At 51.0% G+C, this 25,173-nt stretch overlaps 1 protein-coding gene and 1 pseudogene across 1 annotated transcript; one reads left to right on the plus strand and one right to left on the minus strand.

Annotated features, from left to right (window-relative positions):
* The first annotated feature begins 961 nt into the window (after positions 1-961).
* SLAMF8 (SLAM family member 8) lies at positions 962-11,274 on the plus strand. The gene is made up of 5 exons (XM_057748038.1): positions 962-1,739; positions 4,270-4,596; positions 7,830-8,135; positions 8,216-8,320; positions 10,084-11,274. The coding sequence occupies exons 1-5, from the start codon at positions 1,652-1,654 to the stop codon at positions 10,146-10,148; spliced, it is 891 nt and encodes a 296-aa protein (XP_057604021.1). The 5' UTR covers positions 962-1,651; the 3' UTR covers positions 10,149-11,274.
* A 12,110-nt stretch (positions 11,275-23,384) lies between these two features.
* Positions 23,385-23,938, minus strand: LOC130830446 (60S ribosomal protein L17-like; annotated as a pseudogene).
* Between the last annotated feature and the right edge of the window lie 1,235 nt (positions 23,939-25,173).

Below are 25,173 nucleotides of genomic sequence, written 5' to 3' on the forward strand. Positions count from 1 at the left end.
CCCCAACCTCCCTTTCCATTTTACCACGGCAGCCCTAAAGGATTCCTCTCTCTGCTCCTTCATTGTCCCTGGAGCCCACCTGGGACCTCCCCGCCGCCAAGCCTTACACGCTGCTTTCCCCTCATACGCAGGGCCCATCCCTAACCTCTGGCCCTCCCTGTTTTCTCAGCCTATTCAAGTCATGTCCATCTTCAAGATGCAGCTCAAATTCCACCTTTTAAGGAAGCGTCCCCTGCCCACATCCACAGAGACCTCTTCCCACGCCCTCCTGCAGCGTGGACTGTCTGTGCTGCTCTTTTGCACAGAGCCGTGTCTGTCCACAGTGGGCCTTCCCCTCCCAGGCATATCTTGTTCCTACAGTTTGGTGATGAGTATCTGGAGGGCAGGACCCCTATCCCGGAACCGTCCTCCTCCTCTGCCACCACATCTGCCTTGTTCCCAGCTGGGTCCAGAGCAGGCATCCAATTTGACTGACAGGTCAGAAGCTCTACTAGACGCCACAAGCCGCACGCAGCAAGCTCGGGGATTTTCCTTCTCTTCTCGAAGAGCCTTTCCTGAATCAAGAAACCAAGTCACCGGAAGTGAGAAGAGAAACAGACTGAGGATGGGGTGACTGGCAAAATGGACCACACTTCGAAGGCTGAACCTCAGCTCGTAGCCCTGCTTCTCTGTGATCTCCGAAAGGTGCTAACCTCGCTCTGGTTTTCAAACTCCCCCATCTCTAACAGGGCGATAATCAGATCCTCTCGGAGAAGAGTTGTAGAGCTTCCAGGAAGCAAAACATGCAACCATCTCTAGAATTCACATCCTCATTTAACAAGCGTTCATGAAGCATCTATGATGTGCCCAGCACTGAGGGGGGTCACAGAAACAAATATGAGATCTTGGCAACAGACAGTCTGCGGAGATGAGAAAACTGTCACGAGACAATGTGCTAAGAGTTATGACCCAAGAACAGGCGTGCCCGGGGCGCACAGAAGGAAAGGTTCCTCATGCCGCCTTGTGGGCAGGAAGCCTTGAACGGGAGGCCGGCCAGCTGCATAGCATGCAGAGCCACGCCAAGCCCAGGAGGATGGACGGAACAGCGTGCCTGGTGGAGGAGTACGTGCAACATGGAAGCGTGGCATTGGCAGTTCTGAGACAGATAGTTCTGCTTGGCGTGGCTGGAGAGCAGGACAGGCATGGGACCCAAGGCCGGAGAAGCAGGCTGGAGTCGCACTTAGGAGAGCCTTATATGCTAAGCCAAGAGTTTAGTCTCTCCTGAGGGGAGTGGGAGGCTACAGAAGAATTTTAAGCAGGAGAGAAGCCATGATGGGAATTGCAGTTTAGAGGGCTCTCTGTGGCTATGACAGGAAAGGCAGGGGCAGCCAGACAGAGTGGGATGCGGGGAGGCCCGGCGGGAATCAACGCGGAGGATGTGGGCTTGTGCAGAGGCGCGTGCCGTCTGCACTGGCCAACCATAGGCATTTGAAAGAGGCTGACTTACAAGAATCAGCTCCTGAAAGCGTCCAGCTAGGCCCAAGGCCAACTTCCACTTTCCTCTGGATATTTTCACTTTCGGGGCATCTTGTTTTGAGTCAAGATTCCTCCTTCTGAACATGGGACTTTCCAGAAGGACCACAGCTCCTTCCGTGCGTCCACTTGACCTGGGATGTTCTGGATTTTGGTTGTCGAGGGAGTGTGCCCGCCTCTCCGAAGGATGGCCGTGTGGTCCCTGTGGCGTCTGCTTCTCTGGGAAGGTAAGTGGGGCAGGCGGGGGGCCTGGTCTCGCAGAGCTGAAGGCCCCTCTCCAGACATCGGGGCAGGACCCCCTCCCAATCCCAAATGAGAATCCAGGAGCTGAGGAGGGGTAGGGGAGACTGAAGCAAGTTCTTGGGCAACCTCGAAAGCTAGGCAGAGGCAAAGAGATGGAGGGTCTTGGGTAGAAGGATGGCCACACAAGGAGCCTCCGTGTCCATGAGACACAGCTGTTTGTGGCCCCAGGAGGTTAAAACTGAGGCTAGTGGTACCACTGGTTTTGAAAGAGATGCTCCTGAGAAAGTGGGGGTCTGACAGCGTTAACGCATGCAAATTCTAAATGTGGTCTGGGGAGGGCAGGGCTCTTACAATCTGAGGATGTCTTTCCAACAGCCTGTGGGAAAGCTGAGGCTCCTCCCTGCAGGTCTGTGGAAGTGGACCTTGAGGAGGGATGAGAGGCAAGAGCAAGTTCATATAGCACATGTGGACTTGGGGTTGCCAATTGCAGTGTGATGTCAGAAGAGACACATCAGATTTCTTTAACACTGGGTGACACTCCCCCAACCTTTCTTATGCCTGACTTCCCTCCCTTGGTTCACAAGTGGTCAACGTGACAAGGACCAGCAGTGCTGGGCCAGGGGATGGGAGTCGTGGGGTGTGGCAAAGACTTAGACACTTTTGTTTGTGTCAGAGACTCATAGGGACTTTGAGGTGACTTTGTCTGGTGTCCCCACCTAAGTTCCTGGCTCCAAAAGTCTGCCGATTTCAACATTTCTAAACACGTGATGGAAATCCTGCCAGAAAGAGGGAATCTATTTGGTTCACAAATCTTTCAAATCCTTGGATGTGGGAGGCAAAAATAATTTTTCTGAACAGTGAAAGGGATGAGTACCACTGATTGAATGCACCTCCTTGTTTTACGGATGGGACAACAGGAGCCTAGAGAGGGAGGAAGCACGCTGAAGATCGCACAGCTCGTTCGTGGCAGAGCCCCGGGAGGATGGAACAGGAGTCTTGATTGACATCCAGTGCTATGCTCTCTGTATGTGACCTCTCCACTGTGCATTAACCCTGAAGCCATCCCCAGTTAGGACTGAGATGACTGGGGCTGGCAGGGCAGGGAGATGGATGGGAGACTGCAGTTACCAGCAGCTGGCTGAGTGATCATCCGGAACACGGCTCCCTAACTAAACTCCCGGCACTTGGGTGTGTTCCTCATCTGCTCTTGTTCTGCTCCGCACCCCCATGGCCACCACTGTGCCAGGTGCAAGGGAAGTCCTCAGCTAATTTCATCACGCATTAAGGAAATCTGCTGAGCTTCTCCTACATCCTTCTCCTAAACGGTGGTGGGCACGGGGAGAACAAACATGAAAAGAGGAACTCATGGTCTCATGGGACTCAATACAAGCAGTAACAGTAGAGGGAGAGGAGCATTTGTCTTGGTGATTCCAGGCCACTGTGGGGACACAGAGAGTGTTTGTCACCTGCAGTGGTGGATGCGGGAGGTCGAGGAGGCTTCGAGGATGCGCGGAAGTTAGCCAGCAAAGGAGTCAGAGGGGCACATCCAGCAGAGGTGTCGCCCACACACATCAAACTCAACATGTTTCCAACAAAACCGCCTCTTGCCATCTCGCCCATTGTGTCTCCTCCTGTTCTGGACGGAGAATGTCACCCAGTGGGTCCCAAGGACCTGGGAGCCATCCTTGACTCCTCGCTCCCTCACTCCCCAGACCTAACCTGCTACCAGATCCCACCGACTACACACCATGATCTCCCTGTTCCTCCCGCTCTGCCCGTCCCAGCTGCTCCCTTCCTCAGTACACATTTCCATCACCCTCCTTTAGGTGAAGAGATGCAGCCTCAGTCTAGCCCCACCCCCTGTGCAGCCCCCACACCTCTGCTGGAGTTGTCTTTCTAACCTTACTCTGAATCATGTCACTCTCTTACTTAAAGCCTACGCGAGGCCCCCCATCACTCTAAGGATAAAGCCCAAACTCCAAAGTTGCTTTCGGGGCCCTGCAGGATCTGGCCCCCGCAGACTCTGCAGTGCAATTTCTCCCTCCCCCTGCAGAGAACCACTCTCAGTTCCTCGTGGTGCACCGAGCTCCCTCACCCTCCGGGCCTTTGTGTGTGCTGCCTGCGCAGCCTCTGACAAGTCCCCATTCCACTCCAGGCCGTCCCCTGCTTGGCCTGGCTGATTCCCATTCCTCTTTCAGGTCTCGGCTTAACCTTCTCTTCTCTGAGCCCCTCAAGGCCGGGCAAGGTCACCCTATCACCCCACTCATGTTCTCCCACGGCACCCCTTTTTGCCATTGTGGTAAACTGCCTTCTTAAGAGTCTGAGCTCCGTGGGCACAGGGGCCAGATTCCCTCATCGCTGGCTTACTCCCAGTCCCCGGTGCGGTGCACCCTCAGCGTGGGTGGACGGAGTGTGGGCAGAAGGGCCCTCACTGGCTCCATAGCAGCTCAGCCGCATGCAGGAGAGAGGTGAGGAGGTTTGGGGCAGGCAGAGTGATGGGTTCTCTCCTTTCAGCTCTACTTCCCGTGGTTGTCACCGGCGCCCAAGTTCAGGGCCAGGTCGGGGGCTCCGTGCTGCTGGTGGCAGAGCGCCCTCCCAACTTCCAAGTCCGAGACGCCATCTGGAGATCGCTCTGGCCTTCGGAGGAGCTCCTGGCCACGTTTTTCCGGGGCTCTCTGGAGACACTGTACCACTCCCGCTTCCTGGGCCGAGCCCAGTTGCACAGCAACCTCAGCCTGGAGCTGCGGCCACTGCAGCCTGGAGACAGCGGCAACTTCTCCGTGCTGCTGGTAGACAAGGAAGGCCGGGCCCGGACCCAGACCCTGCAGCTCAAGGTGTATGGTGAGTGCGCCCGACCCGGGCTCTCTGCCCACCTCCTCTCACAAAGCTCCAGAAAGGCATTCCTGGACCCTGGGAACTGGGGAGAACTGGGTTCTAGAGGCCTCTGGCCTCTGACCTCATGGCTGATTCAGGGAACAGCTGCTCCCCCCAGCCGCAGGTAAGAAAACTCCTCGGATTCTCTCAGGGGAGCTTCTGGCTGGGGCAGGCAGGCTTTGCCACCCTGCTGTCCCGGTCTGAACTCCCGCCCCGACTTTTCTTATCTCAGTGGCCTTGGACACCAATGCTCTCTGACATTGACCTCACTCACTTGTAAAACCAGCATAGTAATATTACCATGTAAATGCCAATAAAGGTAAAATCAGTAGCATTTGAGAAGGCATCTAGGATAGAGGCTGCCCTACATGGCATCAGTTCTAAGACATCAGGTTATAAGACGTGCCGTTATTTTGTGCACCACCAAAAAGAAACATAAATATTGCAATTAAACTATGATACGCTGTTTTTAATTTAAAAGTTCAGTTGTAATTAAAGTATAGAATTTTTGTTTCATATTTCTTTAAAGAGCTCTTTTAGACGTATTGAGAGATTTTAAATTTATGTCTTTCATGGGTTCACTCTTATTTGTTGTGGCAAAATAAACCATCCCCAAACTTACTGGTTAAAAACAACAACTATTTTTTTTTCTCACGACTCAGTTGGCAGAGCTCAGCTGAGCGGGTCCTCTGATCTACGTCGGGTTGCTAGGGTCATCCACAAAGCTGCTCTCAGCATCTCGGCTGGGGTGACTGCATTCACTGGGGGCTGGACAGGTCTTTCTTTCCAGCAATTCACCTCTATTTCTGTCACAACCACCCCCACAACCACCTCCACCCCCTCCATCACCACCTCCACCCCCCCACCTCCCCCCCCCACCATCACGCCCCCCACCTTCACCTCTCCCACCATCACCTGCACCACCATCACCACATCCACCTCCACCCCTCCACCATCACCACCTCCACCTCCACCCCCCCCACCATCACCACCTCCACCTCCACCCCCCCACCATCACCACCTCCACCTCCACCCCCCCACCATCACTTGCACCACCATCACCACCATCACCACCTCCACCCGCCCCACCATCACCTGCACCACCATCACCACCTCCACCTCCACCCCCCCACCATCACCTGCACCACCATCACCACCTCTACCTCCACCCCCCCACCATCACCTGCATCACCATCACCACCTCCACCCCTCCACCATCATCACCTCCACTTCCACCCCCTCCCCACCATCACCTGCACCACCATCACCACCTCCACCCCCCCACCAGCACCTGCACCACCATCACCACCTCCACCTCCACCCGCCCCACCATCATCTGCACCACCATCACCACCTCCACCTCCATGACAACCGCCTCCACCACCTCCACCTCTACCACTGCCACCATATTTCTGCTGGTCAAGATAAAATGGCCTCTGAGCTTCTATTCATCTACCTAGTGCCTTAGAAAAGATATGTCAGTGACCCCTAGTTCAGTAAAACCTCAGAAATTTGGATAGAATAAGGGGAAGGAAAAGGTCCAAATTTAAGAATGGCGAATAGGGTGATGTCTGGGCAGAGGGGACACGGAGGGAGAGAAAGGCAGTAGCAAACTGGGAAGGAGGAGACCCCCACACACACCTAGAGGGCGGTAACTGGCTCATCACCTGGGTGGGCCACGGGGGCTGCCAGGTGCAATGCAACGTGGGTCCTTTTGGATGCACAAAGCCCTGACTCAGGTTGCATGTCTCGGCAAGCAGAATGCTGGCTGGAATTTAGCGCACACACACACACCCCACCTGTTACCCCCTGAGCCCAACGCCTTTGCGCAGTGAACAGCCTTCACAACCAGGCAGCCAGGGAGCCTCCCCCGCCCCCGGTTCTGAGTCTCAGCCGCCGCACATGTGAAATGAGGACGTTGGATGTGATAATACACGCAGCACCCACACCGCTAAGCTCTAAAATGCCTTGTTCTCAGCATCTGAATTACAGATTTTAAGGAAATTGCTGTTTTATTGCTTCCAAATACATAGCGTGATTAGAACTAATTGCACAAAGCTGCCAAGCAGCCGTCCTTAGGAGCTCTGCTTTGACAATAGCTGAGAATGATTTGAATTAGCAGATCAGTTACCAGAAATGTCGATGGGTGTTTCTGCTGTGCCTGATCGTGTTTGGATGCAGCCTGTCCTCTTAAGTAGTGTAAATATCCCCCACCCCGTAATCTTTGTTTATATTATTAGTGCCCCCAGCAAGTCTTTCCTTTTTTTATATCACAAATCCCACCAGACTGAGCTGGCATTCACGAGGTTTTACTCCGCTTGACTTTGGAATGCTGTCAGAGACTGAGCCCTCCCGTTGTCTCCAGAACGCTCTCCCACTGGCCCCCATTGCCACGAGACTCATGATCTACTCATCAACCGATATAGAACAGGGTGGCCATGGCTTGGGACACCAGGACTCCAACTGGTCCAACAACCCGGGTAGCTGAGCACCTTGAGAGCGAGGGTTATGGAGATTACAAGGCAGAGCCCCTACCGGCTGGGTCTGCGCCTTCACAGAATTTTGCACCCTTGTAATAATTTTCTTAGCTACTCATAATCACTTGTTAGTATGTCTTCCTCACCAAACTCCAAAAGCTCCAAAAGTCCAGGAATGTGTTTGTTTTCATGCATACCTTAATAAACATTTATTGTCTCTCTGACTAATGTATCATGTATCAGGGAAACGCGATGACAGGGGATACACAGAGTTCTCAGGGGCTCAGAGCCATACCTGGGAATATCAGGGAAGGCTTCATAATCAGAGCGGTAAGCAGTGTGTCCAAGCTGGGTCTTGAAGGATGCATAGGAGTTTTCTAGGAGGATGAGAAGAGAAAGGCATATGTGTACAGCTGAGCCATATGAAAGATGTGAAGAAGATCATGGCATGTTTGGGAAAACGGGAAATTAATTAGGGTAGGTGGGGAGGATCCACCAGAGGGACAGCTGGAGAGGTGGACATCAGCCATTTAGTGGAGGATTTGGAATACCAGACTTAGGAATTCAGCTTCTGTCCTGTGGGCAATGGGAGGCTGACAAGTCTTTGGAGCCAGAGTGGCCAAGTCAGAGATGGCATCTAGCACTGCATGGATCCCAGAGCTGGAGCTGTGGGCCTTGCTCAGCATCCCTGTAACCCACACCGGCTCTGCTGTTCTTGCCCAGATGCAGTGCCCAGGCCCGTGGTACAAGTGTTCATTGCTGTATCAGGAGATGCTCAGCCCCCCAAGACCTGCCAGGTGTTCCTGTCCTGTTGGGCTCCCAACATCAGCGACATAACCTATAGCTGGCGACGGGAGGGAACCGTTGACCTTGGTATCGAGCCAGGTGGCCTCTTCACGGACGGACAGGTGCTGAGCGTGTCACTGGGACCAGGCGACAAAGGCGTGGCCTATTCCTGCATTGTCTCAAACCCTGTCAGCTGGGACTTGGCCACAGTCACCCCCTGGGAGAGCTGCCATCGCCAGGCAGGTATGCCAACGGCTGGGGATGGGTGGTTGAGGGGTCGTGAAGCAGCCAGTCCCCCGTGACCCCGCCCCCTCCATGTCCAGCTCCAGGGAGAGCCTCCTACAAAGATGTGCTGCTGGTAGTGGTGCCTGTCTTGCTGCTCCTGATCCTGGCTGGTCTCTCTGCCTGGCACTGGGGCCCCTGCTCAGGTAGGCATGCTGCAGGGGCCGGGGACGGGTGGGAGAGGTGGGTCTACTGGAGGGGAGGGCAGAGTTTGGACCTCCTCCTATTTAGGCTTCACGTGTTCTGCCCTGTTTACCTCTCCCACATCATCTCTTGGCCCTCTCCATCTAATATTCTGGACTCCAGTCAGACTGAACTGCTTGAAGTTCCTTCAGCAATTTTTCAAATGAGCTTCTCTCTTATGGACCTCTGCAGGCATTTGCACAGTCTACTCTGTCTGTCTGGAACACGTTTTCCATGATTCCCCTCCCAACCCGTCTTCCTCATTTGGCTGCCACCTCCACCATCTTCAAGGTGTGCCTCCTCCAAGAAGCCTTCCCGACCTTCTCCCCCGCTCCCAGGCTGGGTTTGTGTCCTGCCCTGACTCTCCAGTGCTCACCCCAGTCACAGCATTTTCTGATCTCACACTCCCACAGAGTTCTCAGCCCTCGGAAGACAAAGGCTGGGTCACCGCTGGGCACCCAAACAAGGGTTCCTGGAACACAGCTGGTATCAATAAAGGTGTGTTGGGTGAAAGTCTGGATCAATCCCAACCCCTTCTTGGCAACCATCCTTGCCAACCAGTGCTCCCTGAGAGAAGCACCTCTGTGGCCGGAGCCTGATAGGACCTCCTTCCACAGGACCAGAGGGAAGGGGACACTCTAGGTTCTGAGGTCTACTTTCAGCCCCGGGATGTACTGCCCCTGAAAGAACTACCCCAGCTGACCCAGGCCTTGTGGACACGTCCATCCTAGGCTGTCTGGGATGGTCCCGGGGTGGAGAAAGTGGGTCAGCAAGAAGGAGGCGTAAAACCTCAGTGGATGTGTCCTAAAAGGCAAGAGTCTTGGCCCAGCCACTGAGCATGCACCTGGCCTGTCTAGCTGGCTAGCTCCTGTATATTCTTTCCACAGCCAAGGGAGGAAGAAGGGAGCAGCTGGGGTCACACTCCACCTAAGGGCCCTGTCTGCTCCTGAGGGGGTCTGACCTGGCCCTTTGCCCCAGACAGCCCCCAGGATTTGTGGTAAGAAGGTGGTAGCCAGGAAAAGAGCAGCTTTTTGTTTTAACAGCTTTATTGGACTATAATTCACATACCATATAATTCATGCATTTAACGTGTAAAACTCAATGGCTTTTATTACAGTCACAGAGTCATGTATCCATCGCAACACTCAATTTGAGAACATTCTCATTACCCCAAGAAGAAATTCCCAATAATTCCCTTAGCCATCACTCCCTGGTCCCCCTTTCCCTTCCAGCCCCAGGCAACCACTCATCTGCTTTCTGTCTCTAGACTCTCTATTCTGGACATTTCATGGAAATGGAATCATGCACTGCGTGGTCCTTTGTGACTGACTTCTTTCACTTCACCTAATGTTTTCAAGGCTCAGAAAAGAGCAACTTTGGCCACTGAGACGGACAGAGAGAATCCAACTACCTGGGATAGTGTAAAGGCTCAACCCAGGGCATCTGGAGGCTGGCCACGTGGCTTCTGTCTAGTCATTTAATTGGGTCCAACCCAGCTCTAAGTTTCTATACCTTCTACAGCTACATAGAAGTTTTAACGTAGTTGCAGCATAAGGCTAGACATTAGGAAGAACTTCCTGTTCTTGAAGCATCTCCTTTTCCAGGGTCTTAGAAACCCAGGAGAGATATACCTTGCCTGAGGCAATCTTGGCCCAGGATAGTGAGGATTCAGAGGCCTTGGGTACAAACATCGGAGGGGTAACCTTCATTCTGATCTCCTTGTCAGGGAAAAGCAAGAAGGATGTCTGTGCGGACGACGTGGCTCCAGAGACAGAGCACCCCCTTGTGTAGGGTCTGCCCTGAGCGATGCCTGGACCCCGAGGAAACCCACTCCAGTCACATGATGCTCTGGGATGTAGCTGGTACCTGGGAACCACCATGGACCTCGTACCTCCCAGGAGACTCCTGTACCACCTCCCAGGAGCAGCCTGGGCAGCCGTCACACTGGGAGGACAGGAAACACCTTCACAACCTTCCACAGCCTCCCCCTTCTCTCTCCCATCATTGCGTGTCCTGGCTCTGCTCTGGGCAACATGGACCTAGCAGGACACCCCCTCAAGGACACTGGAAGCTCTCCAGGACCCAGAGGTTGATTGTCCAGGGCACTCGCTTCCCCACCACTGTTCATGAAGTATTGCTGTGGACTGAATTTGTCCCCTTTAAGTTCACATGTTGAAATCCTAACCCCCAGTATCTCAGAATATGACTGTGTATAGAGATAAGGCCTTTAAAAATGTAATTAAGGTTAAATGAGGTCATTGAGATGGCCCTAATCTGATATGACTGGCATCCTTGTAAGAAGAGGTAGAGACACCAGGAATGCACACATACAGAGAGAAAAGGCCTGGAAGGACACAGAGGGAAGGAAGCCCTCTGCAAGCCAAGGAGGGAGGCCTCGGGAGAAGCCCTCTTCTGTCTGAGTGTCAGATTGCTCTGGGGGGTAGGGGGACCATGAACTAAAGTTACACTTAGGAATTAGCAGATGGTAGGGTTCAGAATTATTCCCTCCCAGGTGTAACTGGATTTTTTTCTGGGACCTCACTCAAGCCTTGATGTTAGAGGAAGAGGGCATTGAAGAAACAGGGGCAGGTTTAGAAGTGTTTTCCCAGGGCGGGGTCAATCCCTCCACCCAGGATGTCAACCCCTTGCAAGGGGCTTCCCTCCTCTCCCCGCTTCCTGGGCTGTCACTTCACCTTGGACAAATGGTCAGCTCAACTGGCCTCCAGAATCACGTGGCCACTCCTCCACGTGACTAGTCCTGGAATTTCCCTGCCTACTGGCTCTGCTTGGAGGTCCCCTGCTGGCCACCTGGCTTCTCCTAGCCCTCATGCCTTTCCTGCATCCGCTTCTCCCCCATCACCTTCTTCCAAGTTCACCTGAACAGCGCACATGGCCACGGCAGCTGGTGCTGCCGCTACCTGCCACCAGGGGCATTCCCCATGCCTGGTCAATGAATCATGCAAAACTGACCTCAGACTCTAATTGTGATGTGAAAGAGAAAGTCCAGGGTCTAGCAATGAGCCGTGGTGGTTGTATGTGGGAAACACACACACACACACACACCATGCTCCCCTTCTCTCTTCCCTTCATCTCCAGGGCCCCACCTCAGATCAGAGAAGTTCTGGGTGAGGTGGGACCCACAGTTCTCCTTCACACAGTAACCCTTTGTCATTTCATGCAGGTGATGGTTTTGTTGTGTGGTTTACCAGGGCTTTTTGAACAGATCCACACTGCTCGAATCAACTGAGGTTCCCATCCCCAGTGACTCACTTGTCCACTAGTGAACTGATTAATCAGCCACTGAAAACCTCAAAGCACTTCTGTGAGAAGAGCGTTTGTGTTGATAAGCGTTGGGGTTGATGTTTTAAAAGTCACCCAAGAATAAATATTGACTGAGGGTGCAGCAGGTGCTGGGTACACTTCAAGGCACTGGTGAATCAGCAGTGAGTAAAGCAATGTCCTTCCTTCACGGAGTTTACATTCTAGGTAATACAAACAAGCAAGTAAGCACGTGTCACATGTGGATAGGTTCTGTGAAGAAAGCTAAGGCAGGGTAAACAGCAAGAGAACGGTGTGTTGGGGAGAACGGTATCAGAGAACAGCCCTGACACGGTGGCATTTGAACAGAAGCCCAATGCCATGGAGTGACATGCAGTGGCTGAACAAGGAACATCCCAGCAAGCAAAGATGCAAAGGCCCTGAAGTGGGAGCACGGTGGGGGTTTAGGAAGAGTGGGGCAGAGGCCAGGGCAACTGGGTCAAAACAAAGGAACAAAGTGGGGTGGAGATGGAAAGGGAAGGGCCGTTGTGATGGCCTGGGGCCACAGCACTTGGAACCTTGTGGTCTCCAGAACACCCAGTCCCTGGGGTTAGGGAAGCCAGGAGCATCCCCTTCTGTCTGAGTGTCAGATTGCTCCCGTGACGACCTTGGCACCATGATCTCCAGTAGGCTCATGGTCAGACCAGAATCCACTCCAAATCTGCATTTGCTTTTCCTTGTTTTCATTATATCTCCCTCGAACAAAAGCCTTTGTACCTGTCCTTTTGTGTAAATACAAGAGCTGCTAGAGCAAAGGGGTCATGGGTAGTGATGTCAGAGAGAAAGGGGCGGGGCGGGGGAAGGCAGGTATCACAAAAGAGAAGGCTTAGAGACACATTTTCTCACCAGTGCCTCATTTAAAAAAAAAAAAAAAAAAAAAAAAACATTGTGGAGAGGGAAGGAGGGAGGGGCAACACAGAGGTAAGGGATTAAGAAGTATAAACTATGGACTTCTCTGGTGGCGCAGTAGTTAAGAATCCACTGCCAGTGCAGGGAACACGGGTTTGATCCCTGGCCTGGGAAGACCCCACGTGCCACAGAGCAACTAAGCCCATGAGCCACAACTACTGGGCCCGTGTGCTGCGACTACTGAAGCCCATGTGCCTAGAGCCCGTGCTCCGCAACAAGAGAAGCCACGGCAATGAGGAGCCTGTGCGCTGCAGTGAAGAGTAGCCCCCGTCCCAGCTAGAAAAAGCTCACGTGCAGCAACAAAGACCCAACACAGCCAAAAAATAAATAAATAAATAAATTTTGAAAAAAGTGCAAACTATGATGTATAAAATAAATAAGCTATGAGGATATATTGTACAGCACAAGGAATTATAGCTACTATTTTAGAATAATTTTAAATGGAGCATAATCTATAAAATATTGAATTACCATCTGGTGCATTTGAAACTAATATAATATTGTAAATCAACTATATTTCAATGTAAAAAATTTAATAAATGAAAAGAAACAACTGCTGCAAACATTAACGACATCTCTGGCAAACCTTCCTTCCATGTTTATCAAGAAGTAGCACCTGCTCAGTTCATCAGTGCTTGGTCACATACTGGTCTTGGGGGGAAGCACCATCTCCTTCCAGATCTGACGCCATGGCTCCCGCACCTGTTCCGCATGCAGCTTGAAGGGAGGCCTCTAACATATACGATATATCCCTAGATTCAGGAAAGTTTTAGCGGGCTATGCACGGGTCAGCCTGGGTCCTGTCGGCCAGGAGAGGCAGGCGGAGCACGTGGGTAAGCAGTGGGGATACCCCCCTCTCCCCCCGCCCCTCACGACCAACCCAGGTCCGGTTCTAGGAGCCACACTTCCAGGGACACACTGGAAAACTCAAGTGTCCAGAAAAGAATGGCCAGAATGGTGACAAGTCCAGAAATCTCATCATATGAGACATGATTAAAGAAACTGGTCGTGTTTAGCCTAGAAAGAAAAACTCAGAAGGCCATAGGTCCTCCAGTATTTGAAGGGCCGTCACGTAAGCCCGATTGTGTAAGTGAGGCCAATGGAACATGTCTCTGCAAGGCAAATACCACATCTTGATGAATAACAGGATCTTAAAGCTAGAAGGAAACTTAGTGGTTACTCAGTTCAAGTTTTTCACTTCTCAGGTGGAAAACCAAGGCCCGAAGAGATTGTTACTCCCTACAATCACATAAGTAGTCAGTGGCAGTCAATCAGAATTAGCTTTAGGATATCTAAAATCAACCCAGCCCCTTCCTCTGCCCCATACTCCCAGGGAAGAACTTAGAAACAAATGGAGACATCCAAACATGAAGTGAGCTGTTCCAATGAATGTGCTCAATCAGAAACCAACTCAGAGCACGATTATAGACCAGAGACATTTTTTTTTCAGAATAGGTGGGAGGCTGCATGAGATCAGGAATGACGAATATGTGGTACATATGTCCAGACTTCCGTCTTCCATGACCATGCCAAACGTGGAGAATTAATCATGACACACTTTTCCCGCTGAGTCCACAACGCTCAAGTAACTCTGACCAATTAATTGAAGCTGGAAGCCAAGATGCCATTCCCGCCCTAGACAATTTACAGGATCCTTCCAACATTCAGAATGGATTATACATGAAAGGGCAAATGACTAGACAGTGGAACAAACTGGGCCAATGAAAAGATTCCACTAGGGTGTCAGAAACAAGCCGTGCTTCCTATAAAGAAGACCTACTCGAGCTTGCTTGCCTCTGCCGTTTGGCTGAATACGTGCTCGGGGAATGTAGCAGAACTGAAGAAAAGGAGAGATGGCTCGAAAGTAGTAGTGCTATTAACAGGAAAGCACCAAACAACAGGATATCACCCAAAAAAGAGAATATAATCCATATAGCCATTTAAAAATCACAGTCTTCAAAATACTTAAGAACAATGGGAAACTATCTTTGGATGCAAACAACAGAAACCAACACTGGTTCTAACTAGGGCGGGAGAAAAAATTTATTAGAAAGTTGTGGGTAGCTCAGTTTAAGCTGCTGTAAACGAATGTGATAGTCTAGGTGGCTTATAAACACCAGAAATTGATTTCTTATATTTCTGGAGGCTGGGAAGTCCAAGATTATGGCACCAGCAGGTTTGGTGTCAGGTGAGAGCCAGACTTCCTGGTTCTTAGACAGCTGTCTTCTTGCTGTGTCCTCACATGGCGAAAGGGGCGAGGGAGCTGTCTGAGGTCTGTTTGTAGGGGCACTAATTCTATTCCTGAGGAACTAATCACCTCCCAAAGATCTCACCTCCAAACACCATCAGGTTGGGGATTAGGTTTCAGCATATGAATTTGGGGGGTAACACAAACATTCAGTCTGTGGCATTTAGAGAACCAAAGAAAACCCTGACCAACCAGGCCTTTGGAAAGGATAAAGCCAAGGAGGGCTTGGGGAATGCACGCCTCAGGACAGTCTCCTTAGGGGCCACCGTGGGATAAATCTTCTCTGTTTTTGGTTCCCATGTTACTCACTGAAGATTAAAACTCCCAACAAAAGATTGAGCTGGCCTTGCTTCTGGGGCCAAGGGCCAGTTCCTCCTATGCTACCAAGTTCTGGTATGAAACCCCAATAGTCCAAGATTTCGGAATCCAAATCTATCCTTCTGGGCTATTTTGAAGGTATATGTGTCTAAGTAGGAAGACAGGACATGTTTTATGTACCAATTTGTTAGCCTGATTTATCACTACCAAAGTTAAGGGTGGGCCTGAATATGGAGACCCCTCTCCCTGGACTTTTTTCTGTCATAATTCCCATCCACCACCTGAACCTGAGACCTGCTGCCTCATGATGAAGAGCAAGCCCCCAGCTCACACTGCAGCCCAGAATCAAACTGTCCTGAAATCAAATCGGCCGCCAATTTCCTGCAGGACTGAGCCATGCGTCTCCAGCGTTCATCACGCAGCATGTCTCCTGCAGGCAGCTGCCGTGCACCTGAGACACTGGGAATACAGTCGTGAGTAGGGCAGACGGGGCTCTGCACCCAGGAAGCTTGCAATCTAGCTGGGAGAGAGAAACATGAAACAAATACACACAAATATTTAACTAAAATCGTGCTAAGCTCTAGAGAGGAAAAGAACTGGACATTGCTAGCAGGAATAATAAGAGAGCAGAATATAGCTGGTGCAGGGCAACCCTAAGGGCCCCTCTGAGGAGGCTTGTTCGCACTGAGACCAGCAGGGACTGTAGTTAGTAGAGCAAAGTAGGGAGGCCTGCCACGCTGAGGGTGAGCATGCCAGGAAGGCCTTCGGGAAAGACCCTGGCACGTACAAACATCTGAAGGAAGGTCCCCATGGCCAGAGGGTAACAAGCAAGTGGGACTCTGGGAAGAGAACATGGCAGAAATCAGATGGTGCAGGGTTTGGTAGGGCATGGTAAGATTTAAAATTTAGTTCTAAATGTAAAAGGAGGCCACTTAAGAATTTTAAGGAGGGAAATGACACGATCAGACTTGCATTTTTAAAAGCTCACTCTGGGGACTGTGTGGAGAATGGATCAAGTGGGGAGAGTGTGAAAGCAGGAAGGCCATGACAGCTTTGAATTGAGGCACGTGAGAGCAGGGGTGGGTGGAGAGGTGGATGGATTTGAGAAATACCAGGAATTAGAATACACAGGACTTTGGTTATGAGGAAGGGGATCCAGGGGGGGTCAGGAATGACACTGGGGTGTCTGACCTGAGTAACTAGGCAGATGGAAACGCCACTTACCAAAACTGGAAATACAGAAAGAAGGGCAAGTTTTAGGATGAAGTTAAAAGTTAATTGGTGCTTAACTACCGGGAGATAGGACTTTAAAAGGACATTTGGAGGCTGAACAAATGTATTGGGTGGAATCATATGAAAATGATCATTTTTTTAAGTTAAAAAAATGCTCAGGGCTTCCCTGGTGGCGCAGTGGTTAAGAATCCGCCTGCCAATGCAGGGGACACGGGTTCGATCCCTGGGCCGGGAAGATCCCACGTGCCACAGAGCAACTAAGCCCATGGGCTGCAACTGCTGAGCTTGAGCTCTAGAGCCCGTGAGCCACAACTACTGAAGCCTGTGCACCTAGAGACTGTGCTACACAACAAGAGAAGCCACCGCAATGAGAGACCCACTCACCTCAACGAAGTAGCCCCTGCTCGCCACAACTAGAGACAGCCTGCGTGCAGCAATGAAGACCCAACCCAGCCAAAAATTAAATAAATAAATAAATAAACAAACAAATAAATAAATGATAAACTAAATCTTTAAAAAATGCTTAAATATAGACAGTTTCACAAAATGCAAAGTAATAATTTAAATGTAAATCGACTTAAGGAAGAGAAGCCATTGATCCCTCTGCCCCGCTCCACTCCCCACCAGGACAGCTGTTTCACACCTCTAACCAGTAAGTTTTTACATTCAGATCTGGAATTACATTCTAGACCCCCCAACACGAACCTGAAGTTGGAAGGGCTGCAAGCCATCTGCGCCAGAGAGGGCCGCCCACGGCATTCTCAGGGCAAACTGCCCCAGCAGACGCTGTCCTGGTCATTTTCTCCCCGACCTGGCCTGATTCCTGCCTATTCACCCCAGAAAGCCCCGAAACACTCAGGACCCGAAGCTGATAATGGTGGGGTGCCCCGAAGCTGCCTCGCTGGCCATGAGGGGCCACCCGTGACCCCCAACACTCTCTGAATCCACCGCCACAGCACTCAGATGCCTGCCTAGAGTGTCCAGGTGGAGCCCTGCTGCTGTCTCAGGAGAGCCTTTCCAAGCAGAGGCAGTGTCACGGTCAGACAGAGAAGACCAGCACATCAGTCACTCCAAAGGCGTCACCGTCAGACACCACGGTTGTCCTGCAGAGACAAGTCTCAGCAGCCAGGTCAGAGGCCCTGGGCCTCTCTCTGAGGCATCCTTTCATGAGGGGCGGGGGGACGTCAAGAGGAGCCGCCCCAGGGTCAGGCTGGCTGGGGAAAGGGGAGTCCACAGCGGTGCCTTGCCTGAACCCTAGGGAGTATGCAGCTTCCTGGGGCGAAGGCCATGCCTACCAGCAGGGGGCTCCCGGCCACAGGGCTGGAGCAGGGCTAAAGCAGAGCGTATCTGACTCCTCCGGGCTCTGGACTGGGAACGTTCCTGATTCTTCCCCAGGGCCAATGGGTACCTAGAGGAGCAGAGGGCAAGGCAGGGAGTTGCAGGCAGCATGAGTCAGGGCCTTGGGATGGGGTGTTTTTAGGCCACAGAGGAGCGTACTAGTGGTCTGCTGTGTCCCGGCCCTTGAAGCTGTGGTCATCTGGCCATCGCTGACCACAAGGAACATCCTCCCCTCTGACACACAGTCTCCTGTGAGGCTGTCCGAGCACCCAGTTTGAAGGACACACAAACATCCCATCACCAAGTTGCCTCTTTGCCTCAGGGACCAACGTAACTCCAATGCCTCCATCAGAGCACAGCCTCATTCCTGGAGGACTGAGTCAGCCGAGTCCCTTACGCTAAAGAGAAGAAGAGGGTCATGGACATCTAGGGAAGACAGAGAGGAAGCTGAAGTGACACAGGGATGAGTCTCCACGGTCCTTTTCAGCGGAAGAAATAAGGGTCCTCAGTCTGGAGCGCAGAGGAGGACACACCTCCCTTCACGCTCACCCCCACCCCTTAGTGGGGAGCATACCAGCTGACACACACACACCCCTCCCTATCCCCCAACCCCACCCTGGGCGGCCTTAAGATGGAGATGACTCAGCAATTAGCAGCCCCAAATCACACCCTCCATCACAGACAGGCCCAGTCTTTGTCCCCTAACAAAACAAGCTCACGCACTTCTCCCCTACCTCCCCTAGAATATATTCCTTTATCCATCGTTCTCCAGTCAAACTTTCAAAGCCCAGCCCTTGGCACGCCTCCTCCCGGGAGGCTTCCCTCGAGGGATCTCACAGCATCGCCTCTCCCAGCTTTGTATGAAGCTGAATCAACAGTCAGGTGCATCATTCTTTAATTTTTCCAAATGGATTAATGGTCTCCCGAGGGAAGCTGGGAGGTCTTGGAAGGGTCGGGTTTAAGACCCCAGTCCTACCACAGGCACGCACTAAGTGCATTGCCAAACATACTCGGGAACTAAGCAGTTAATGCAGAAGTCGGGGACATACAGGTGGAAAACAAGTGACCATGCTTCAGACATCCCCTCCACGAGGAAGCCAAAAGGCTCCAGTTGGGAGATTCTGTATCACCCCAGCCTCTCCATCGAGAATAAAGTGTATGTGGACAAGAGAGGAAGCATGGAGGTCCCCTGAGACACTGCTGCTGTAACCCAGGCGAGAGGTGATGGTGGTGGGAAGCCGGCGGGTACCCGTGGTGGAGGAGAGGATGGTCAGGTTCTGGGTCGACAGAAGGTACAGCCAACAGGACTTCCTGACAGAGTGGATGTTGTGGGGAGAGTGGGGAGAGAAAGAAAGGTATTAAGGAAGGAGAGAGTGGCCATAAACTGCCACAGACAAGGCGGTGGCGCGGAGCAGCTTTGGGGAGAACCAGGGGCAGGGTTTGTAGCATGCTGAGTTTGAGATGTCTGTACACATCGAAGTAGGTAAGGGAGTAGTCCATGTGGGAGAGAGGCCTGACCTGGGTACATTCATTCGGGTTTTGTAGGGATATTGATTTTATTTATTTATTTAGGGTATACCATTTTTTATTAACATTTAAATGTCAAACAATGAGCTCAAGCATATGTTGGCCCTACGTTTGGATTTGATATAAAGATAAATGGACAAATGTATACATTTGATATAAAGCTTTCAGGGTGCAACGTATTCAACAACTAGAGAAAATTTGGGGTGATATAACCATATAACTTCATCCACTCAGGAGCACAGGCAAAGGGACAAGCAAGGAAAAATCCCAGCCATTCAGGATGAAACAGAGGTCCTTGGACATATCGATTTTAGGTGGAGGGATAGATAGAAAGGTGGGGTGCCAGGTGGGAGATGATTGCCATCCTCACTCCTCGGTTTCTCCAACTGAGGGCTACATTCCTGGAAAGGCTGACGCGTATGGAAAGGCTGATGCGTATGGAAAGGAAGGTATCTGATTTCCCCACAGGGACGATGTTATCATAGCAGGTCAGGCTCCTGCCCAAGAACCTGTCACTCAGTTTTTCAATGGCTGTAATCAGAAGATGGTATTTCCACAGGCCCTCATAAACCGAATGGAAAGCCTCCACGCTGTACAGGAAAGAGCTTCCTAAGGAGCCTGTTAGTCAAAAGAACAGGGGCACCTTGACCAGTTCAGTAGAGCCATGCCTGACGCATCCACTGCCCTGGTCCAGGAGGCCTAGAGCATCCGAGGGAGCTTTCCCAGGTAATGCCTGACTCCGCTCGTTGCCTGCCAGGCCCTTTCAGGGAGGACAGTTTTCACATGCACATTTGAGAAGGATCTGAGGGGATATGTGTGGCTTTGTCCATCATCACGGGCATTGGCTAGTGTCACCCCAAGTTAGGAGAGGATTCCTTAGTCCAATCTTTATCCACCACACTAAGTTTAGGGAAGGTCAGCTCATGGAAAGATTCTGAACTCTTGAAGGGAGTAGATGTTGAGAAAAGAGGTGACACAGCCCTGCCCTCCGTGGAAGCCTAGTCTGATGGATGTGAGAGGATGACAGGACATTCCCAGGACAGGGCAAAAATAGCAAAGTAAACACTGCCTCCCCTCTTCTGGGAGCAGGCTAGAGACTGCAACGGTGAAACAGGACACGGCCAGGCCACCTTTCTACAAAACTGATGCAGGCTGAGAAACAGGATGTAAGAGGTGGGGAGAGAGGGAGAAAGAGAGAGACAAGGAAAACGGCCTTGATCAACGGGCTGAATGCCGGTGGGGGCTGGGGCTGGGGCTGGAGCCGGGGCTGGGAGCTGAATTGCAGCATTTGGGGAGCCGCAGAGATGAGCAAGTTCAGGCTGGTCAGGGCAGGAAGGGGAGGCACCACAAGGCTGCAGGTGGCATCCAGGCAGGAGAAGGGGGGGTACCCTGAGCAGGGGGTGTCTCTGGGATCTGACAGGCAGCAAGCGGGGCCTGTAGTCACTAAAGGAGCTCAGTTCTGAGGTGGAACTGATGCTCCCAAAAACACTGAAGAAAATCTCTGCGCCCTTAGCCGGGCAGGACCCTCCTTAGCCTTGGGAGAGGTGTGCGGAGACCCTGCTGGAGGGGTTGTCAGGTCAGTGATCCAGGCGACGCTGCAGTGGGCACTGGGGCCAGGCGGCCGTGGACGGGGCCTGAGCCCCAGGAGTGCAGGCAGGCAGGTGTGAAAGGACATGGAGTGCACACCTTGGTCCAGGGAGGTGGCCCTGAGCATTCCGGCAGCTCGTCCCCAGGCCTGGCTTGGAGCCTGCCGAGCCCGTGTTTCAGGTACTTCCTGTTATTAGTAGTAGCAGTATTACTAAGGAGGACGGTCATCAATATTAACACCTGCATGTGGGTTCCAGGATTCAGAGGCAAGGCCTGCTTCTCCTACTTTTCTACTTGCTGCTTCCTGGGCTGCCTGCCTCGTCCCCCAGAGGGTGAGCCATCCCCAAATTCAACGTCAAGGCTTCGTTGTCCTTGCTCATTACCCTCCCTGTGGACCTCACACGGCTTCAGCCTCCACCTCCCACCCCCACCCCTGTGTGGTTGGATCTCTGCCTCCAGGCCTGCCCTCCTCTGGGAGATGAAATTACTTATTGAGGACTCCGGGTTTGGAATCAACCATTTGCAGAGCCCCTGCTATGTACCAGGCTCTGCAATAAGCACAGCATGTCACACAAAATATTCTATTACTATTCCATTTGACAGATGAAGAAATTGAGGCTTTGGGAGCTTATTAATAACGAGGAACCCAGGTCTGTCTGAATCCAAAACTGAGGACTTTTCCTTTGTATATGTGGGCATGACTAAACCACAAATATTTACTACAAGTTTTCTTCCTCCCTCTTTTACTTCTTTTCTCCCCAAGACACCCAACATGGGTCTACCGTCACCTGAAACTCAGCCACTACACAAATGAGCCCGACAGCTTCACCCCATCCTCCTCTGCTCAATGTCCTGCCTTTGTCAAGGGCTTCAGTGTCCTTCCTAACAGCATCCCATCCTGCTGTCCTAAAATATATCCAGGAAAAAAAATTAATAAAAATTTAAATTTAAAGTTAGAAACATAAATAAGATAAAATACACCCGGGAGGGCTGCTGAGGGCGATGGCCACAGAAGGGTGGCAGAAGGCTATCTTGTCCGCTCCCCAGCGGCAGGCACAGTGACCATGCCCATGCTTTTCCAGATTCTCCAAAGCAGCAACCTATTCCCTGCCTGCACGGTTCCACCTCTCTCAACACTCTTTCCCTTCACCATGTTCTTCCTAACCTAACTGCAAGGAACTGAATGGAAACAACCAGGAATAAATGACATGATTCCTCCAGGTGGGCTGGATGCACAAAGCGTGTAAACTCCAAAGCCTCACCTGAGGTTCCCTTGGGAAGCAGAGGGGGCAGGGCTAAACCTCCAGCCAGGTCACTGCCTAAGCTGTGATTAGGTAATTTAATTCTCAAAACTCCTTTGTTTCCACTGAACCACGGAAGAAAAAAAAAAATTAATCCCTCCCCAAAGTTACACAGTGTGACTGGGCCTAGAGTAATTGAAAGGTAATGGGGCAGCAAGCATAGTTATTCTACTGGGAGCACAGAAGAAAAAAATCACTGGGATTCCACCCCGTCACACTCTTGAGAATCTGGGGCTTAAGAGAAGATGACTAGCGAATGACTTCCTAAAACCTGGACAAGAGGATCAGAGAAGGAATTGAGTCAGGAAGGACTCAAAAGGTCCTGTGAGTAGATTTTCCAGGGTTGGATGGCTTGGCAGACCCATTCACAGAAACTCTGTGGATGCCAAGTTAGGTTTCTGATGGTTACCAAGGGCATATAAATTATCTGAACAATTTTTCATTGACCAGAGGAATTAGAATTCAGTTTCGGCAAGGCTGGGACACAAAAAGGCAAAACTAGGAAGTGGAATAAAGACAACTGACTTGGTGCTGTCTGTGTCTCTCTGGAAAAACAGAGGAAAATCAAGACAACTTAAGATTCCCTCTCTTGAAGCCATATTCGTGTACACAGCCTTCTGCCTGCCCAGGGACATGGTCTGCCTAAGTTTTGCAAGCCAGTTGTTAAATGCAGCCGTTATTAAAAATTAAATTATATCAATTTACAATTAAATGAATTCTATTGAGACATAGGAGAGAAGTACTCAAAATTCAACCCTTCCTAATTGGTTTCTATAGTTCATGATTGTCTCAGTTCTTGAGGTTATTTACTTCTGCAGTGATGGTGTGATACTGCACATTTCTCCTGACTCCACCCCAGGGACATCACAGTTGGTAGCCTGAAATCAGCATGGTGGGAGAATTTATATCAGGGAAATAGCAAATGATACCCATCAGGGCTCCCAGCCCCCTCCCCTTCAACCCCACTCCCAAAACCACTGGTAAACATTTACCAGAAATGTTCTCCTCCAACACTGACAAGGTTTCATGTAGAAGAAATGAAAAAACCCCAAGGTGTCCTTGAAGCAAAACCTCAGGAGCAGAAACGTCCCTTCTTCCTAACCCTGGTGACGAGGGGAGCAATAATTTTTTTAGGGATCTAGGAACTTCCCTGGCTTCCCTGTTTTTTTTGTTTGTTTGTTTTGTTTTGGGGTTTTGTTTTTTTTTTTTTGTTTTTTGCTTTTACATTGCATTTATTTTTTGTGACATTTATTCCTGGGCCATAGGTTTTTGTTTCTTTAGTTTCTTCTGGGATATCTTTTTCTTCTGTGCAACCTCCTCTTCTGGTTTAGGAACAATCTGTTCTTTCTCAGTAAGGATCATCTCAATGTGGCAGGAGAACTCATGTATGGGTTGATCCGACCATGAGCTCTGCAAGTCCTTCGCCGCATCTTGGGGGCCTTGTTCACCTGGATGTGCTCAATAACCAGAGAATCTACATCTAAGCCCTTAAGTTCAGCATCACTCTCTGCATTTTTGAGCATGTGCAGTAAAAATTCAGCACTCTTTTTGGGCCACCGACCCTGTGTCCAGCCCCACTGTTTGGCCTGGGCACACCTACCAACTCCCCCATTGTAATGACAGAATGTCACACATTGTTTCTTTAAAGTGACATCCTTCAGATACTTGGTGGCTTTTCAGATATGCATACCCTTCATGGCCTGGGCTGTTTCACGAGTGTTCTTAAAGTGAACACGAAGATTTGAACCTCTTGACTTGCATGATTTTGGGGGGTTTTCTGGGTCAAAAGACTAGCGAACCATTTTTAGAGGTCACCTCAGGCCGCTTGCCAGAAAAGCCCTGGCTTTCCTGTTGAGTCGCCCTGCCAAAAGTTGTTTCCAGGGTCTCTCTAAAATCTCTCAGTGCTTTGTTTTTTTTAATATTTTATTTATTTATTTATTTGGCTGCACTGGTTCTTAGTTGCGGCATGTGGGATCTAGCCCCCTGACCAGGGATCAAACCTGCGCCCCCTGCATTGAGAGAATGGAGTCAACCACTGGACCACCAGGGAAGTCCCTCTTACTGCTTTTTAAAGAGCTTTTCTTGCCACAGCCTCGCTGTTCTCCCCCTTCAAAGGAAGGCTAAGTCTGAGCATGGCTCCCCAGTTGCTGGAATGGGGAAGATGATGTCATTCAACACAACCTGTATAGCTGGCTGCCTCTGTTCCTCACCTCCTTGCAGGAGGCTGAGCTGGAGGCTCCTCAGACTGGAAGAGCCCTCCCCAAGTCACTCTATTCAATCCCCTGCCTTAGGGCAAAAGTATGCTAAGCCCAGAGCCCCACTGAAGCTCTAACTATTTATGAACAAATCATCCTATAGATGCTCATAAATGTTTTAAAATAAATGAGGGGATGGGGGGTTCTTGCAGTTCTCTGTTCCCCTCACTGCTTAATTGCCTTACCCCCTGTATCCCCATCCATCCTCAAGAACCCCCCCACCTCCCCACCCCCACTCCAAGACATTTGTCCCTGGCTCCCTCTGCCCCACCATCATCTCTCCCTTCTCTTTCTAAGCTCTATCAAGGCAGAACCAGAGATGCCATCACCCTTTTGCAAATATCCAAACCAAGCAGAAGGATTTCCTAGTTATGTACGACCAAGTAGGGTTTCAGGGCTTCCTCTGTCAAGAAACTCTGAGGTCCACCCATACCCCACACTTCACATGGGCACGGGGTAAAAGCAGAAAGAATTAGGAAGCCCAGCTTCTCCTCAAGAGAAAAGAGACAGAAAGAAAGGGAAGTGCCTGGGCTCTCAGCGGGCAGGTGGCTGGGCAGAGGTAGGTAGAACAGAGTGACCCTGAAGTACCATGCTCTTCAGAAGACCCTCAACCCCTAGACCAGGCACAGGTTCAGCTCTGTGTCTGTCGCAGTCATCCTGTATGGAGTACAACCGCTTGGTCCACTAGAGGCAGCTGAATTGGAAATGTGATGGCTAGGGCTCCCTAAGAGGAGAACTTGAACCAAGGGATAAAAACTATGTGGGGACCAAAATTGGGTTCC

The sequence above is a fragment of the Hippopotamus amphibius genome, chromosome 1 (genome assembly GCF_030028045.1).
Source record: "Hippopotamus amphibius kiboko isolate mHipAmp2 chromosome 1, mHipAmp2.hap2, whole genome shotgun sequence".
NCBI classification, from domain to species: Eukaryota; Metazoa; Chordata; class Mammalia; order Artiodactyla; family Hippopotamidae; genus Hippopotamus; species Hippopotamus amphibius.

Excerpts from the sequence above, each read along its gene's own strand:
- SLAMF8 (XM_057748038.1), top strand. The coding sequence starts at position 1,652 with ATGTTCTGGATTTTGGTTGTCGAGGGAGTGTGCCCGCCTCTCCGAAGG. Across the intron at positions 1,740-4,269 it reads GCGTCTGCTTCTCTGGGAAG|CTCTACTTCCCGTGGTTGTC; the intron begins GTAAGTGGGGCA and ends CTCTCCTTTCAG. Across the intron at positions 8,136-8,215 it reads GAGCTGCCATCGCCAGGCAG|CTCCAGGGAGAGCCTCCTAC; the intron begins GTATGCCAACGG and ends CTCCATGTCCAG.